Source organism: Trachemys scripta, chromosome 4 (genome assembly GCF_013100865.1).
Source record: "Trachemys scripta elegans isolate TJP31775 chromosome 4, CAS_Tse_1.0, whole genome shotgun sequence".
NCBI lineage: Eukaryota > Metazoa > Chordata > Testudines > Emydidae > Trachemys > Trachemys scripta.
The window spans coordinates 134679439-134696292 of record NC_048301.1 but is presented as its reverse complement, the minus strand read 5'-3'; the positions used below and the strand labels follow the sequence as shown (position 1 = coordinate 134696292).

Genomic DNA, 16854 nt, shown 5'->3' with positions numbered 1-16854 from the left:
TCCTTCCCCCACAATCTCCTTTAAAGCAAGAAGACGTAAATAGTTATTAGGGTTGGTCTATACTTCAAAGTTAGATCAGTTTAACTACAGTTAACTCCTAAGTTAATGTTGTAGTCATGTTCCTGAAAAATGCGATTTTATGTGAAACGATGTTAAGCGAATCCAATTTCCCCATAAGAAATAATATAAATGGGGGGGGGGGGGAATGGATTAGGTTCCAGGGAAATTTTTTTTGCCAGACAAAAGACATTATATACATATACAGTACAAGATTTAAACAATTTTAAACAGTTTAATATTGTACACAGCAATGAATGATTGTGAAGCTTGGTTGAGGTGGTGGAGTAAGAGGGTGGAATATTTCCCAGGGAATGCCTTGCTACTAAATGATGAATCAGCACTCAGCTGAGCCCTCAAGGGTTAATACGCTGCTGTTAATGTAGCCTCACTCTCTGCAAGGCAGCATGTACTGAGGAAGGAGGGAGGAAACACAATAGATGTAGGGCAGTAGCTGCAAACACTTCCCTGCAAAAACTGAACATGATGATGAGCCCATGCTATCCAGCTGGAGCGCACCACTCCCTCCTCCTGACAACACATGCACAGCTGCACATATGCTGACTTTCCAAAGTGCTGGGGGGTGCGTGCATGAGTGAGAGAGAGACATGCATTGCCCCTTTAAGTATGCTGACACCACTTCAAGTACATTGCCCTTTTAAGCAGATCAGCCAGTTCAGACAGGAAGCAACAGCTTCCAGCCAGCTCCCTCCTTTCTGTCCCTCTCCTCCGCTTTGTGGAGGGGGAGTACAGAGCATGGGAGGCAGGAGAAGGGAGACATCCTGATATCAGCACTTCTCTCCTCCCCTCCCCCAGCAAGCAGGGAGACATCCTGATATCAGCACTTCTCTCCTCCCCTCCCCCAGCAAGCAGGAAGCTCCCGGGAGCAGCTCCAAAGCAGAGGGCAAGTCAGGAGCAGCACAGCAGTGTGGGGAGGGACAGCTGAACTGCTGCTGGGCAGCTGCCAAGCCACATACCTTACAGGGAATTTAGGGGAGCTGATGGGGGGCACTGCTGGCCCCCCTTAGTTCTAATCCCCACAAGGAGGGGCTGCTCTTCCAGAGAATCCTGCAAGCAGTGGACAAAACAGGCAGCTGCCAAACGATGTTATAAGGGAGCATTGCGCAACTTTAAAGAGCTTGTTCCCTAATAGATCAGCAACGTAACAACGTTAACCGGGACAATGTTAAGTGAGCAGTTACTGTACATTGCTCAGGGCTGTGAAAAATTTCATGCCATGTGTGACATTGATAAACCAACCTAAGCCCTGTCATAGGCGCTGCTAGGTTAATGGAAGAATTCTTCCATTAACCCAGTTCCCACCGCTCAGTTCTCGCTGATTAACTACAGCGACAGAAGAACCCATTCTGTTGCCATAATAAGCGTCTACACTACAGTAACGACACCACAGCTATGTCGCTGTAATGTTTCTAGTATTGACATTGCCTATGAAAGTAGGGAAAGAAATAGGCTAATTGGGGACTTTCCTCAAGCTTTCACTTTCTACCTTTGGGCAATCATGGCCAGTTTCAATCTAGAGGGAGAATTTCTGGGAGAGTTAAGTGTGTGATGAAAATGGGCACACAATGGACATCTGCATATCTAACTGGACCATCCTGTCCAAGGATCTCAAAGCATTTTCCCAAACATTAAATATAGAATCCTTACAAACCCATATGAAGCCAGGAATACTTCGTAGAGACCAGTCAGTTATTACCCCCATTCATGGAGTTGCAGATATGCAAAGCAACTTCCCCATGCTCACACAGTGAGCCAGAGAGTGAAGGCATGAGTTCGGATTCTCAGTCCCCTGCTCTGACAGTTGGGCAACGCTGCCTCCAAGATGCAAACAGACAACTCGTACCAACAACCTGAATGGAAGTTCTTTTTGCCACAGCCTCCTTGGTTACCTCATCCTGAGCATCCTTCTTGATCAGGAAGGGCAGATTTCTGGCTGTTGTCATGAGTATGTCAGCCGCTTGCTCCATGGACAGAAAAGGCAGGATCCGGGCAACCATACGCTTCCCTTTCCGGATACACATGATTTGCACAAAGTGGTCATCACTTGGCCTGACAAGAGGAGAAGGTTTGGACTGTCATTAGCCAGATATAGGAATGACCCCTTAGTTGACAGTGGGTGTATGCAAGGGACTCACAGGAGACCCCACGTCCCTGTAACATGGGCCTGCATTTGTGACCTCTCCCCAGCCAGAAAGAATACCTTCCCAAAAGCATAGCTGATCTGGCCTGAAGAGAAGCACATGAGGGGAAAAAATAAATCACACAATGCTGCTTCATGCCTTCAAGCTTCCTTTTAGTAGTTTATTATAATGGGGGCAACAATGACAGCTCTAGCTAAAGTCACATAACAGTTTCCATGCTGAACCCTCCCCACAAGTGTTAGCTCCTCCTCATTTACAGGGTTGAAGTTTTCCAGGCTTGGGCAGAAGTCAACTTTTTGTTTTTTGGAAGGGAGGGGGAAGGCATGAGAAGAGAAGCACCCAGCCCAGGCCCATGCAGCACTGCCCCCACCCCCTGCATCCAGTGCCCGTGCAGCACCACCACCTCCGCCCTGTATCTCTGGCCCATGCAGCACTGCCCCCACCCCCCTTGCACCCAGGGCCAGTGCAGCATCACTCCCCCCACCCCCTTGCACCTCTGGCCCAGTGCAGCACCGCCCCCCGCCTTGCAACCAGGGCCTGTGCAGCACTGCCCCCCACTCCACCTCCTTGTACCCAGGGCCCGTGCAGCATCACCCCACCATGCCCATGAAATACATGTCTACCTTCTCTGCACAACAAAAACTTTGCTGATTATCTCCAAGGACTAAAGGTGCAGGCCCCACAGGGCCTGTGAACATGAGGGATGAGGGTGGCAATAAAATCCTTCCTGGGGCTGCCCTGGTCACACTTTCCTTCTCAGCTCAGGCCCCCTCGGTTCCCTGCCTGGTTTCTCCCATGTTTCCTGGAAGAGACCCTGCCCTGCATATGAACTGGTGAAGAGGCCTCACTCCAGGCAGTACTGGGCAAGAGCCCCCGCCAGTGCCTCGGCCTCTTCCTACTCCATCTTTCCTTTGGGTGCTGCCCCCCTTCAGTTGGAGAGTTCCCTTGCTGTTTCACTGAGCCTGTTACTAGAAAGGGGGCTGCCCCCCACATGTGGGTATGGGAATGGACTACAAACGTTCACCCCATCCCGAAGCAAATGAGGGAAGAATTCCACAGTCCTCTCCCTTCTCTACACATGGGTGGGGAGACGAGGCTGGGGGTGGCACACATCTTTGCAGCACCAAGAGCACTGTAGCAGACTCACGTTCCTCACCTCTCTTGGCCAGGTGTTTTCCCCCTCAGATTGTCATACATGTCACAGATCTTCTGCTTTCTCTCCTCCATCAGGGCCGGCCGCTCCCCCTCCAGGCTCAGGAGGTAGCGCCTCTCGTAGTCCTCCACATCCAGGAGGAGACTGTACGTCTGCATGACAAGCAGCCGGATCAGAGCCGGCCACAGGAACCCCTGCTATCCCCAACAGCTAGTCAGAACAGGAAGCCACTGCCTTCCGAGCAGACTCAGAACTAGAGTGTGCTGCTGGATCAGCAAGCCCTGTAGAGAGAGTGCTGTCGATCCCCAGAGTGGGTACAGCATGGGCGGCAGCAAGCTGTCAGTGTGCCTCAGCCCCAGCCTAGAGAAGCCATCATTCTCTCCTTGGCCTGGCTGCTGAAGCAGGCAACAAAGATGGAAGGCGTTTCCACTGTTTGTTATGAGCTTCGATTAGAGCAAGAAGTAAGGCAGTGCCTGGAGAGTGAGGAGCACGCCAGGCTCAGCACAGGGGTCTGGGAAGGGGGGGTGTGGCTTACTGGGGACACATGTCCCCATCCCCAAGGGGCAGCCGCTGCACTTGGGTTTGGCAGCTCCCCTGGAGCACTGGCCTGGTTCACTCTTGCTGCGGAGCAAAGGGTGGTGGTGTGTGGGGGTCTCATCTCACACTTACCTTCTCAATGGTGACGAGGGTCTGACGTCTCTTGTCTCGAACCTGCTTCTCCTTCGTCTCCTAGGGAAAGAGAGCGAGGCGGGCCCAGGTGAAGCACAGAACAAAAAGCAGTGTCAGAAGGGAGAGGATGGGGAGTGGAGTGAGCGAAGAGAGAGGAGGACCGAACCCCGGGTGGAAAGAAAGGGCCCAGGCTGTGCACGGCAGCCATGTCTGCTGTTACTTACGTCGTCCTCGCTGCGGGAGGTCACCACCGCATCAATCATTTTCCGGGGGTTATTTACACTGGAGACTGTGAGCTTCCCCAGCGAGCCCTCAAACTGCACTGCAAGGACAAAGGAATAGCAATGTAGATGGAGTCATCACCCCAAGCCTCTGCTCCTCTATCCACCCCAGAGAAACCTTACACGCAAACTCCTCCAGCTTCACCCTGCCTGCGCACCAATGCCCCAGAGAACCCTGATCTCTCCCTGCCCTCCCCAAGTAATCCCTGCAGCTGTCCCTAACGCCAGCCCTCTCCAGAGCGAGTCTACAGCGGTTCTTCTACCCCCTACCCCAGGACAGGTAACGATCCTCCACCATTAAAAGAACAGTACAGCTAGGGAATGAGATGCTATTTGACGACCAATACATCACCACAGGTCTGTCAATTCCCTGCTGGCCCATGAACCCCCTACCTCTCCCCAGCCCAGGATGCGGTTTGAGGGAGGAGACATTTACCTGGCTTGTAGGCATGCTCTAACTTGGCCACCTGGGGTGTGATGAGTTTAGTACGTTCTTTCTTGGGGCCATCGCCGTGCATCTCCTCTGCCGCTGACACTTTCTCCAGCTTCTGGAAGTAATTCTGAAACAAAAGGGAAGAGGAGGAGGAGGTGGAGGTTCGGATCCCAGCACAGAGAAACCATGGGCAGCTTGGTCCCAAGAACCAATGGGCCATCACACACAGAGTCCAGCAGCTGATGGGGCTGACAAGCCAGCCTGAGTGGATGTAGACAGTGTAGTGACACAGGTGTAAGGAGTGAAGGGTGAGTGTTGAAGCACAGTTACAGAGCCAGCTAACAGCATCATACTGAGAGCTCAGCTGCAGCCACCCTCCCAGCAGTCACTTATCTGGGGGTGCAGGTACTGCAGACAGGGGATTAGCACAGTAGGCCAGTAGCCCCTGGGACAGCCAAGCTCATCCCTAGGTGGAAGCTAGGTCAGGATGGCTCTATTAGTGAGTGCAAAGCATTTACCTGATAGTAGAAGTCATCCAGGTAAGGGTCAGTGCTTTGCAACTGCATCATCTGGATCTTTGATACCCAGTCCTTTTCCCGCTGCAACATGAGATTGGCATAGGGGTCCTTCCGCAGCTGCTCCTGCTGGCTGCTCCGGTGGCCAGCTCGGTCCCCTGCTGAGCCATTCAAACTCCGGTGCTGGCTGGTGGGAGGACCCATAAAAATTCAGAAGATACAGAAAGGGCACAGTGGAAAAGAGACATGGATAACAGCTTGCACTGCAGGATGGCTCTTGAGAGGCCACGCCCAACTGTGGGGAGCATGAACTCCTAGGAGACCCCCGGGGGCGGGGGGGAGGGGTGTGTGTTCGCACGTGTGCGTGAGTGAGTGAGATCCTCCTTCTCTGGCACTAGAACCCAGGTGAATCTTCTCATCCCGCAGTGGAGTTCATTACCCCCCACCACCCACACACAGATGATTCCAGTACTCACTTCCTGTTCTGCTGCTGTCTCTGATGTAAGAGCCGCCGATGCTGCGGGTGAAGGTGAGTTGTATCTGGTCTGAACATCTGCGGGTGAGGCCTAGAGAAGAGAGTTGTAACCTCAGGTCTGTCATCTCCAGAGAAAGTCAACAGAGACTCTCAAACTCGGTGCAGTGAGCTCAATGATGGGAGACAGAGGATAAGTGTCGTACCTTAGGTTCTGCAAGTGGGACCCAGGACATGGGGGGTGCTGCTGCTGCTGGGATGGGGGTGGCGCGGAAGGTGGTGGCGCCCCAAAAAAGGCACGGAACCCACTGGCTGGAGACATCATCTGCCCAACTCTGCCTTGAAGCAACTTGGGGTTCATGGATGTGAGGGGGCTGCCAACGAGTCCAGAGACACGAGCAAACTGGCTAGGAGACATTCGTCCAGCCTGCAGAGATGGGGGGGGAGGGGAGAGAGAGACCACCACAAACGTTACCACTATGACAGAGAGAGTGGGACAGACAAGACTGAGTGGCACAGCTCTAGTCATCCGGGGGAGCAGGAAATGGGAACCACCAGCAACTGTCTGAGAAGGAGCAGCAGAGACAGCCATGCAAAGGCAGAACAGAGGACACAGACACCAGAGGACAACGCAGCACACACAAGGTGCTGTTGAGGAAAGACGGAGAACAAGAGGGAATAGTCAGAGCTTTACCTGTGCTCCTCCTAGAAGCTGCGCTCTCTGAAGGTGGGTGAAAACGGGAGTGACGCTGGGAGGGAACGGGTGGCCCAGGAGGGAAGAATTCTGGGGAAAGAAAACGGAAGAGCAAAAAGGAAACACTAATTCTAAACAAAGAACCAATCAACCCAACATGGACATTCAGCAGGTGCATGCTCCAGATACACTCGGATCAGAGAGAAAACGAGAGACCACAGTTACTCCCAGATAAGTAACAGAGAGGCCAAGAGATAGGCACATGAGCTTCCAGCACGTGGGATACACCAGGCCTGAGGGGAACAGGGAAAGGGAAAGAGGTGCTGAGATCTCTAGCTGACAAATGGAAGTCAGAACATTAAACACAAGATGATTCCCCTTTAAGAAAAAGTTAGTATAGACACAGAAGCCTGGATCTGTGGAAGGGAATAACATTATAGGAGGGATCAGAGGACAAGTGTGAAGGTTATGGGAAAGGACTTCAGGATTACTGAGACAGAGTGAGAGGCCCAGGGGTGAAGTTGATGGAGAATGGACTTTAGGGATGATAGAAGGGACGGGGCAGGGGACCTAGAGAGTGATGGGTCAGGCTGGGAATACACAGAGCATGTGACACTCCATACCGGGACATTGCAGAGCTGGTTTGGGGACATCCTCTCGCTGTAGGGGGAAGGATAACGCTGTTGCATCGGGGCCCGGATGTGAACAGGCTTTGGACACAGGATCTATCAGGAGGGAGAAACCAAAACAAGGGAACTGATCTTAGTCCTAGAAACTAGCTTCCCCTTTCCTTGCCAACATCTGCCAGGCAGCTCCTCCCACAGAGTTGTCACCCAGGGCTCACTCACGGAGCAGAATGCAAACCAGCCTGCAATGTGTCATATGTAGAGACCCTCCACCTCCCCCAATTCCTCATCTTGTGGTAGAGGGGGAACCCCCAGTACACACAGCAGCATCAGCATCTTCAGACTGTTTCTTCCAGAGGAGACTCTGGCCGGATAGCATCTGGTTTCAGGCAGCAATGCTATGTCCCTCCCTGTCTGCCAATTGCTGGCATGTGAAAGCAGCATATGAAGGAGGATCATGCAGGCTCCGGGCACAGTTGTGGCACCTAAAGGACAGAGCGGCTAAGAGGACAAGCCTACTCATCCTACCATTAATCTCTCTTCTCCACCTATCAGCATCCAGGCACGCACTCAGCTGTGTTGCTGCTCTAAAGATTGTGTGGTGGCAAAAAACTAGTGGCAGGCTCTCTTAAGCTGTCCTAAAAATTTCAGGGTCTTCACCTTCTGGGGGCCTCCCTTTCTCATTTCTACCCTGCTCCTTCCTGGAAACACCACCTTTTCCTGAAACAATGGTGACCAGATCCAGCTCCTGCCAGAGAAGTGTGAAGGGCAGAGGTACCTGCTGGTTGAAGTTGGGCACGGCAGCCTGCTTTGGTGGGGTGCCGATGGGGACAGCCCTGACAGGGGGGCTCCCAATGACTGGGGAGGACGAGCGCCTGGGCAGTGCCCGCTCCGAGAGGTCCCGCTCATCCTCCTGGCCCTGCGGGGGTCTCTGAGGCATAGCATATTCCAGCACAGACACCGAGGGCATCTCCTGCACACAGGAGAAGGGGAAAACACAGCTAGTGGTTAGCTACTTTGAATTGTGTGTAGTTTACCAGCTTGCCAGTGGGGCTCGGTGAGAACAGAGGCACAGCTAGAGCAAGGAAATCTGCCTAATGAGAAACAGGGGGAAGATGGTCAGGAAAGCAAATGCTCTCTGGGGAGCTTCAATGTGTCACCTGCAGCTATGATCTAATCGGCCTAGAGTATGAAACCCTAGGCTGGAAGTCAGGTGACTGAGTTCTGAGATTCTGCCACGGATTCACTGCAAAGCAAAGAACAAGTCACAACCTCTGTCACCACATCTGTCACTAGAAAGCTCTGCAAAGTGCTGAGAGACTCAGGGAGAACAGAGCTGTATGGTATGTATTATTGTTCCATCTGCTGCCTTTCATGGTAGTATACATATTTTTGCTACTTTTTAGCCCTACTAGCCCTGCAGAGCCAGCCCAGATGCAGAAGAATTAGTTGGACTCTATTCTGGTTCAAGGATCAGCATTCTTAGCTAAGTTGTGATGGCAGAATCTTTATCTTGAGTAGTTCACATCAACTTAACTACTCCTGTAACATCTCTCAAACGGGGCAGAGTTATTGGGGATAATACACAAGCAGGAAACAACCCAGCTTGGCTCGCAGATCCAAGAGGAAATTGGCGGAGCTGGCAGCTAAAAGACTTTCTCATGAATAGATCATGTTTGATCTAGAGTCAACAAGAAGTAAGTGCTGGCCCACCCTCCACAATACTATCTTAGAGTCACTTTACAGAGCAAAATGGCTCTTCATACTTCAGGGTCTAAGCTGGCTTTCACAGAAGTCAAGAAGGAATCGCCCACCTGGCATGGGGTGCAATACAATAAGCTAAGTACATTATGGAAAACAAACTTTCTCTGATGCATCCATAACCAGCACCCCCAGGCAACAGCTTCATCCGAGCAACAGGAAGCAGGACACCAGACAAAAAGTGCTAGTGGCCTGATCCAGTGCAACAGGACACAGAACTGGCAAATCTTATGCTCCTGGAGATGGCAAAAGCTTCTGCTCTGCACAGGAAAGGGATTCCTGAGGTGGGAGGAAAATGTCTCCCCTGAAAGCCTCTGAGCTCCCTTTGCAGGATTAGTAACGAGACAGGACACGGCACCTGAGTGAGAAGTGGTCCTCGGATGCGCCTCAGAACTGCGGATCCATCCCAGATGCTGGAGTTGAGGCCTCCTGGCTGCTGTAAAAGAGTATGATGAGTTACCATGGAGAGGGCTCGCCTGTCTTTCCATCCATTCCATGCAGCCAGGCTCCTCCCCCACTAATACTGCACTCACCTGCATTGGAGGCTGGGTTTGCACAGCCTGCATGATGGCTGGATCTTCCAACTCGTTCTCAATGACCAGCTTGCTCAGCCTCTCGGCCAGGTTCTCCTCATGGTGCCCCAGCAGGTCCATCTCATCACTGACCGCCCCATCTTCCAGCTCTCTAGCTGTCGCAGGCTTGTCTTCCAGTTCTGCAAGCCGTTCATGTGCCTCCTGCCAGTCATCATCTGCAAAGGAACCACAGAAAGGAAGCGAGGCTGGCACCTTAGTGCCACTCATTTATTCCACAGCCAATTACACCTCCCAGGCAGCAATGGACTGGAACAGCAGGGAAAGCTGGGGCTCAGGACTGAGGGACATCAGCAGAGCTATGGGTGGAGCAACCCAGAATTGGAGCTGCAGGGGTGGGGTGGTTAAGGGCAGGACTGAGGGGATTTCCATCCAGATATGGCATTCCCCGGAGGAGAGCTGGGGGCAGAGACGAGGAAGGGGAAGTGAATGGGAGATGCAGCTCTCACCAATAGCACCGGCTCCAAACGTGTCATCATTGAACTGGTCGATATCTTCATCCTCCTCACCCAGGGTCTGAAAGGCATCTTCATCCAGAGGACAGTCCTCCAGGGACTTGGAAAAGAGCAAAGAGAGAACAAAAATTAGCAGGCCTCCAGATATGCCACAGTTTTATTTGCCCTACCGGCATCACCAAAGTGGGCTCCCCTCAGCCACCTTGTGCCCAAAGCTGGGGCACCGAGTCTGTCTGTCTGAATCCTTTCTTGGAGATTGTCTCGTTTCCCTATACCAGCACATCACAAATGTGGCCCTTCGGAGGAAAAAGCGACACATCACCTCCAGCACACACAAAACGTAACTCCTCAGACAAGGCACCCCACAGCAAGCGTGTCCCAAGACACCCCCACACATCCAAACTGCACCCATGACCATCAGACAAGGTACCTCTGCCCAAGCACGGACTAAGTGCATCCCCACAGGGAAGGCATCACTCCCCTCCCACATACCCATTACACACACCCTCTTTACTAAGCATGCCTCCTTAAATGAGGCAATACCACCCCCGAGATAAACATCCCATTTCAAGTACACCTCCTCTCACAGCAGGAGGGGAAGGACAATAGTCCAGTGGTTAGGGGGCCAGTCTGAGATCAATTTCCCTGCTCTGCTACTGTGACATCTTGGGAAGTCACTTAGTCTCTCAGGGTCTGTTCACCATCCATGTAAAGGGGATAATAGCACAGCCCTGCCTCACATGGGTGCTGCAAGGATAAATACACTAAAGATTGTGATAGTGAGGGGAGCCACATAAATACAAGGGATAGAAAGAACCTTCCTCCCCCACCCACCCATGACAGACCAAGCACACCCCCATAGTCCTCCCATGTACCCCCTCAAACATGGCATTCTACATACACCATGCAACAAATACACCCTACAACTATGACACACGTACCCATGCCTCCGGGCATGGACCAAGCATGTCCACTCAAATGCCTTCCCCACCCAAGCCAGCTGGGTAAGAAACAAGGTGTGCCCCTAGCCCCAGTTCCCAAACCCATAATGGCCAGCAGGCACTTACTACCCCATACCATCCATTCAATCACGTTTTCCCTCAAGCTGTTCCACTCTCAGGGCCCCACCAGCCAGGCACATAGCTCTTCAGATAACATAGCATGTGACAGAATAGAATCAATCATCATCAAGCTCAATCTGATGGGCCAACATCCTGGGCATCCTCCCAAACCAACTTCTGATCCCAATCTGGTGCACCCATATCCAGAGTAGCCATCTGAATATAGTTCTGAGGCACACATACCCCACATGCACACTATACTCAGAAAGGCTGCCCCTGGGCCTGTATCCCAGTAGTTCCTGCTCGGAGAGACATGTCCCCTCTATATCCTATATCTACCTCCCTAAGAAAGACACCACAGCCCAACTCTGGGATGTGCTCTGGCCCATACCACACATGGCATCCCCAGCCGATAGCACAGAGTCTTTGACGCCAGCCCACACTCTGTGCAGTCCCATCTCATAGAGGCAGCTCCAGCCTGTCTGACATGCTGCCCCCTTCTGAGAGATGTCCCAGCCCACACCCTGTACATTTACCTTCAGAGCCCCTACTCCAGCCCACAATATCTGTACCCTGCGTGTGCCCCCCTGCCCAAGCCTGCAGAGCCCATATATCAAGCAGTCACCTTAGCCAAGCATTCCAAGCGCCAGCCTGCTAAATGCATACCTAGCTCTGCCCCTCTGAAACAGCCTCCATTGCCAAACAGCTCCCGCACAGGGAGGTCTCCTAGGCACTCACTGAGTGTGACCTTCTCAAACACTCACCCCACTCCAAGGTGGGAGGGCCTCCCCCTTGGACAAGCATCCCACAGTCCCATAGTCCCTAGCCCCAGAGAGAGAGAACTCCCTACTCCACATCCCTTTCTGACCCATGCCCTTGGCATCCCCTTACCCTCTCCACACACATACAACCCACATTGTCACGTACCCAACCATGCACCCTGCAATAGAGGCTCCTCTCGACCTGTAGCCCATCACCCCCACAACGAAACCCCTCCCTAAGTCATGCCTCCTGCACACCCCTCCCTACAGAGACCCTCCAGCCCATACTCCCCCAAAGATACCTCCCACCCCATGCCTCCCAGAGACACCCCAGAACTCCATGCCCCCAACACACCCAGCTCATGTACCCCCCAGACACACACCCTGAATCCCTTCCCCTCAACATACACCTGCCAGTCTATACCTTCCTCAGCATATCCCCCCCACAACACACACCTCAGCCCACGCCCCCCAGAACCCCATGTCCCCCCCACACTCCCCCTGCTCATGCCCCCCGAACTCTGCACCCCCAGACACCCTCCCGGCCCGTGCTCCCCAGAACCTTGCACCCCCCCCAGACACACCCACAGCTCGAGTCCCCCCAGACACACCCACAGCCCAAGCCTCCAAAACCCTGTGCCCCCGCGAACCCTAGGCCACCCGAAACACACCCTGGCCAATATCCCCCCAGAACTCCGTATCCCCCAGACACACACCCCGGCCCCATCTCCCCTTAAGACATATCCCACCCCGTGCCTCCCACAAAGACCCCCGTCCGGCCCGTACCTCCCCAGATACACCTCATCAGCCCGAGCCCCGCCAGAACCTCGTGCCCCCCCCCCCCCCGCCCGCCCCCCGTGGCTGGGGAGGAAGTTGGGGCTCTGGAAGGGGGGAGAAATGACCCAGGGACTGGGGTCAGAGGTCAAAGGTCGCAGCCCGGGTGGCCCCTCACCTGGTAGCGGAACATGGTGCGCGGCGCGGAGACTCCCACCGCCAGGGAGGCCCCGCGCGGACCCCGCTCCGGCTCCGAGCCCCCGCCCCTCGCTACGCACGCTTCGCCGTCACGGAACACGTACATGACGTCATCCCGCAAGTCCGCCCCTCCCATCCTCGGGGCCAGAAAAAGCCGATGCGCAGGCGCGATACGTCTAGCGGCCCCGCTTTTGCCGTTAAAGAAACAGCGCCGGGGATGTCTTAAAGGGGCAGTGTCTCATTCCCTGCCTGTGGCCTTTTAAAGGGGCAGTGTCTCTTTCCTCTCCCATTGACCACAGCACTGAGGCTGGGGGAGGCCTCTCTAGAGACAGGCCTAGCTTTACACCACCACTGTTTTGCCCCAGCTCTGAGGGCAGCCTCACCAGCCTCCACAAAACAGGGGCGGGCACCAAAGCCCCACTCCCCCAAAGGACAAAGCTGCCCGGCCAAAGGCCCCGGGTCTCATCGTCCACTCCTGGCCTGGGGTCTCTGTGGGGACAGCTGAGCACTGTCAGGAGGCCTTGCACATGGGGGCACCCAGCCCCACCCATGTGCCACACTCCCCTGGAGCTCTGCTGCGGCATGGGCAGAGTTCACGTGACCCTGAACCCTTCGCTCGGTTACCCCACCCCAAGGTTACTTCATCCTGCCCTTCTCTGGGACCCCCTGTCCTGAGGTGACCCCCCCCCCCCGCCTCCTGCAAGTCTTCCTTCCAACATCACTTTCAGGGGTCATCTTCCTCCTCCTCCATTCTCACCCAGCTCTTTCTGCGAAGAAGTGAATTAAGCAAACCTTGGGCTGCTCTCCCCCTAATCCTACTGTGTATCTATCTATCTACACCCCTGCTACGATCTATCTATCCCCATACACCCCCTCTATCTTTCTATCTAATCTATCTATCTATCTACACCCCTGCTATCTATCTTCATATGACCATACAGTCCTATCTCTCTCCCTCTCTCTCATATCTATGTCTACCTATTGTCATACACACCCCCCCCCCACTCCGTGGGTTTTTATAAGGTGGAGTCCTCAATTCCTCCTACGATTGCCTAGGCTAGGGCTTAGGGAGACAATGTTTGGTGGCACTAGAAAGTACAGGTTGTCAGTCAGTCTGGGAGCTGAAGCACCAGAGCAAACAGTGAGGCCTATCTCAGGCAGGAATCCCGTTGTTATCTGTTACAGACAGTAAAGTGTGCTGGGTCATGAAGGGGCACAGATCCAACAAATAAAATTTCGAAGATGGGCGCACATTTCAGGCTCACTGGGGCGGTGGGGAGAATCCCCTTCTGATTGGCTGCTTTCCCCACTTCCCCACCGCCTGGGGAAGAGTATCAGGGTTACTGCAGGAGGCAAGCAGTTCTCCCCCAATCAGGCAGGGCAGAGGTGAGGCTTGGGGCAGAACAGATGTGAAGGCAAAATTGATTGCGGGAGGGGTAAAACTGTGGGGGATAGAATTGGTTTGGGGGTTGGGGAGCAGAATTAATTGCTGGTGATGAGACCCCCCTCTTTTTTTTAATTGTTTTGCCTACCACTTCAAGCACTGATTACAGCCAAGTCCTGTCTCTCCTCTATGGCCAGGAATAACATATGTTTCATTTCTGGTGTCTTTGCTGAGATTTCTGCATTTCTTAGTGCCAGCTCATGAATTTTTGGGCACCTGACTCGTGATTTTTGAACACCTGGGTCTGGTGATACTGCACCTTGTAAGAGGCAGATTCTAGCCTCGGATTTTAGCAAATCTCCACCAGCCCCCATCCCTCTTAAGTCATGGTGCCCTGGAGGCACGCGCTAGGCCACCCCAGCCATGTACATGGCTTTTGGTGTGTCCTCTTCTCTCTGTTTGTAAGCTGACTGGTTAGATTGTCAGCTTTTGAGAAGAAGGACCTGCTCTCTATACCTGTCTATAAAGTGCTGTGCACGCTGCCAGTGCTATACAAATAGCAACCACAATAACAAGGTATTCATAATTCATGTGTTTTTAGCATTTACTCCCTTCCTGCTTTACTCTTTTATATACACCCTCCAACCACATCGAGTGCATAATTGGGAGGACAATAATATTAATCAATTTCTTATATGCTTAGATGTTCAAAGTGTTTTACAAAATTTAACTAATTAATTAGTGGGTGCATCTTTATTATTATCTCCATGTTTCATTTGGGGAAACTGAGGCACTAATGTTAAGGATTTCCAGAGGCAGAGCTGAAAATAGAGGCTCCTAAGCGCCAGTGCCCTAGTCAAGCAACCACTAGGACACTCTATTTTAGGAAGGGAACCTGGATAGCTAGGGAAACAGCAATATAAGTGCAACACCTTTGAAGTGGATGTTGTCATTATAATTATAGTTCATTGTCTGTGGAATGTTGCATCGCTTGGGGTGTGTTGTCAGCAGCAGGGATTGACCTTCGGACCTCTGGATTTTAAAGCATGAGATGCCCCTGTCTGAGCTAAAAGGGCCAACTCTGTTAGCCAAGGATGGAGCATGCTCATCAACCTCTAACTGTGGCCCAACCACCACTAGCGGGGACAGAGTACTAGGCAGAATGGATGAGGCTGGGTTGCATTTGCATTACAGTAGGGCCTACAGCAGGGGTAGGCAACCTATTGCATTCGTGCTGAAGGCGGCACGCGAGCTGATTTTCAGTGGCACTCACACTGCCCGGGTCCTGGCCACCGGTCCAGGGGACTCTGCATTTTAATTTAATTTTAAATGAAGCTTCTTAAACATTTTAAAAACCTTATTTACTTTACATACAACAATAGTTTAGTTATATATTATAGACTTGTAGAAAGAGGCCTTCTAAAAACGTTAAAATGTATTACTGGCATGCAAAACCTTAAATTAGAGTGAATAAATGAAGACTCGGCACACCACTTCTGAAGGGTTGCCGACCCCTGTCCTACAGGCTTGAGCCGAGATTAGAGTCCCATTGGGCTAGGCACCTCAAAAACTCGCTGCTGTCTGATGTTCTTTGGCTTGCAGAATTCATAGCAGTGCTCCAGGAGACTGTGGCAGAAAGTTAGTAAAGACAAAATAGACACTCTGTGCTCTGTCAGTTTCACTTTTGCCTTCACAGCCAGTTTTCTTTCCTGAGTCTTACATGCTAGCAGGAAGATATCAAATTTCTCATGGGCTGCTCCTGCAGCCGCCCTGCAGCCACTGGAGGAGTATGGAGATCTGCTGCTGGCTTTGTAACCGTGCCACAGTCAGGGCCGGTGCTACCATTTAGGCAAACTAGGTGGTTGCCTAGGTTGCCAAGATTTGGGGGCGCCAAAAAGCGGTGCCCCCAATATTTTTTTACAGCGTTCCTACGCCCCTCCCCCCCCGAGCACGCGGTCGCTGCTCCACTTCTCCAGCCTCCCAGGCTTGCAGCGCCAATCAGCTGTTTGGCACCACAAGCCTGGTAGGGGAGGAGAATTAGAGAGGAGTGGCTTGCTTGGGGAGGAGGCGGAGCAGAGGTGAGCTGGGGTGGGGAGCTGCCGCACGGCTCCCTGGGCCGGGGGGGTGGGGAGCTGCCGCAGGGGTGCCTCAGGGCGGGGGAGGAGCTGCCGCAGGGCTCCCCACCACAGCTCACCTCTGCTACCCCCCTCCCCGAGCACACCGTCGCTGCTCCACTTCTCCCGCCTCCCAGGCTTGCGGCACCAATCAGCTGTTTGGCACCGCAAGCCTGGGAGGGGAGGACAATTAGAGTGGAGGCAGCGTGCTTGGGGAGGTGGCGGAGCTGGGGTGGGGAGCTGCTGTGGGGGGGGCTCAGGACGGGGGCGGGCAGCTGCCGCGGGGGGGGGGCAACAGGGGGGAGGGGGGGGGGGGGGGAGCTGCCGCAGGGCTGGAGGGAGGGGGCGCAAGGTGGAAGTTTCGCCTAGGGCGTGAAACTTCCTTGCACCGGCTCTGGCCACAGTGCAGCATTCCTCGGTCCCTGTGAATACAGCGGCATTCCCCAGTCCTGTGAACACTCATTGCATGGATGCTCAGTGGAAGGGCATCCCTGGACTCAGGGGTGAAAGTGAGCCAGTATGGGCCAGTACAGCGTACCAGTAAGAAACTGGTACTGGCCCGTATGCAGCCCACATTAAAGCGCTGCCATGGCAGCGCTTTAATGTTCTTGCCCCTTTTGCCTTCCCTGTCAGTGGCCCTGCTTTAATGTGGGCTGCATACGGGCCGGTACCAGCTTCTTACCGGTATGCTGTA

The 16854-nt window shown here is 53.3% G+C and overlaps 1 protein-coding gene across 3 annotated transcripts; it reads right to left on the bottom strand.

Annotated features, from left to right (window-relative positions):
• Nucleotides 1-1967: 1967 nt before the first annotated feature.
• On the bottom strand, nt 1968-12774 carry PATL1 (PAT1 homolog 1, processing body mRNA decay factor; the record flags this gene model as incomplete). Of its 3 annotated transcripts, none has more annotated exon segments than XM_034767702.1 (15): nt 1968-2127; nt 3376-3524; nt 4042-4101; nt 4266-4363; nt 4759-4882; nt 5274-5457; nt 5747-5836; nt 5949-6169; nt 6437-6526; nt 7060-7161; nt 7841-8035; nt 9182-9259; nt 9357-9571; nt 9863-9968; nt 12643-12774. In XM_034767702.1, coding segments are annotated over 15 exon segments (1998 nt in total), but the record flags the coding sequence as incomplete, so codon positions are not given.
• Between the last annotated feature and the right edge of the window lie 4080 nt (nt 12775-16854).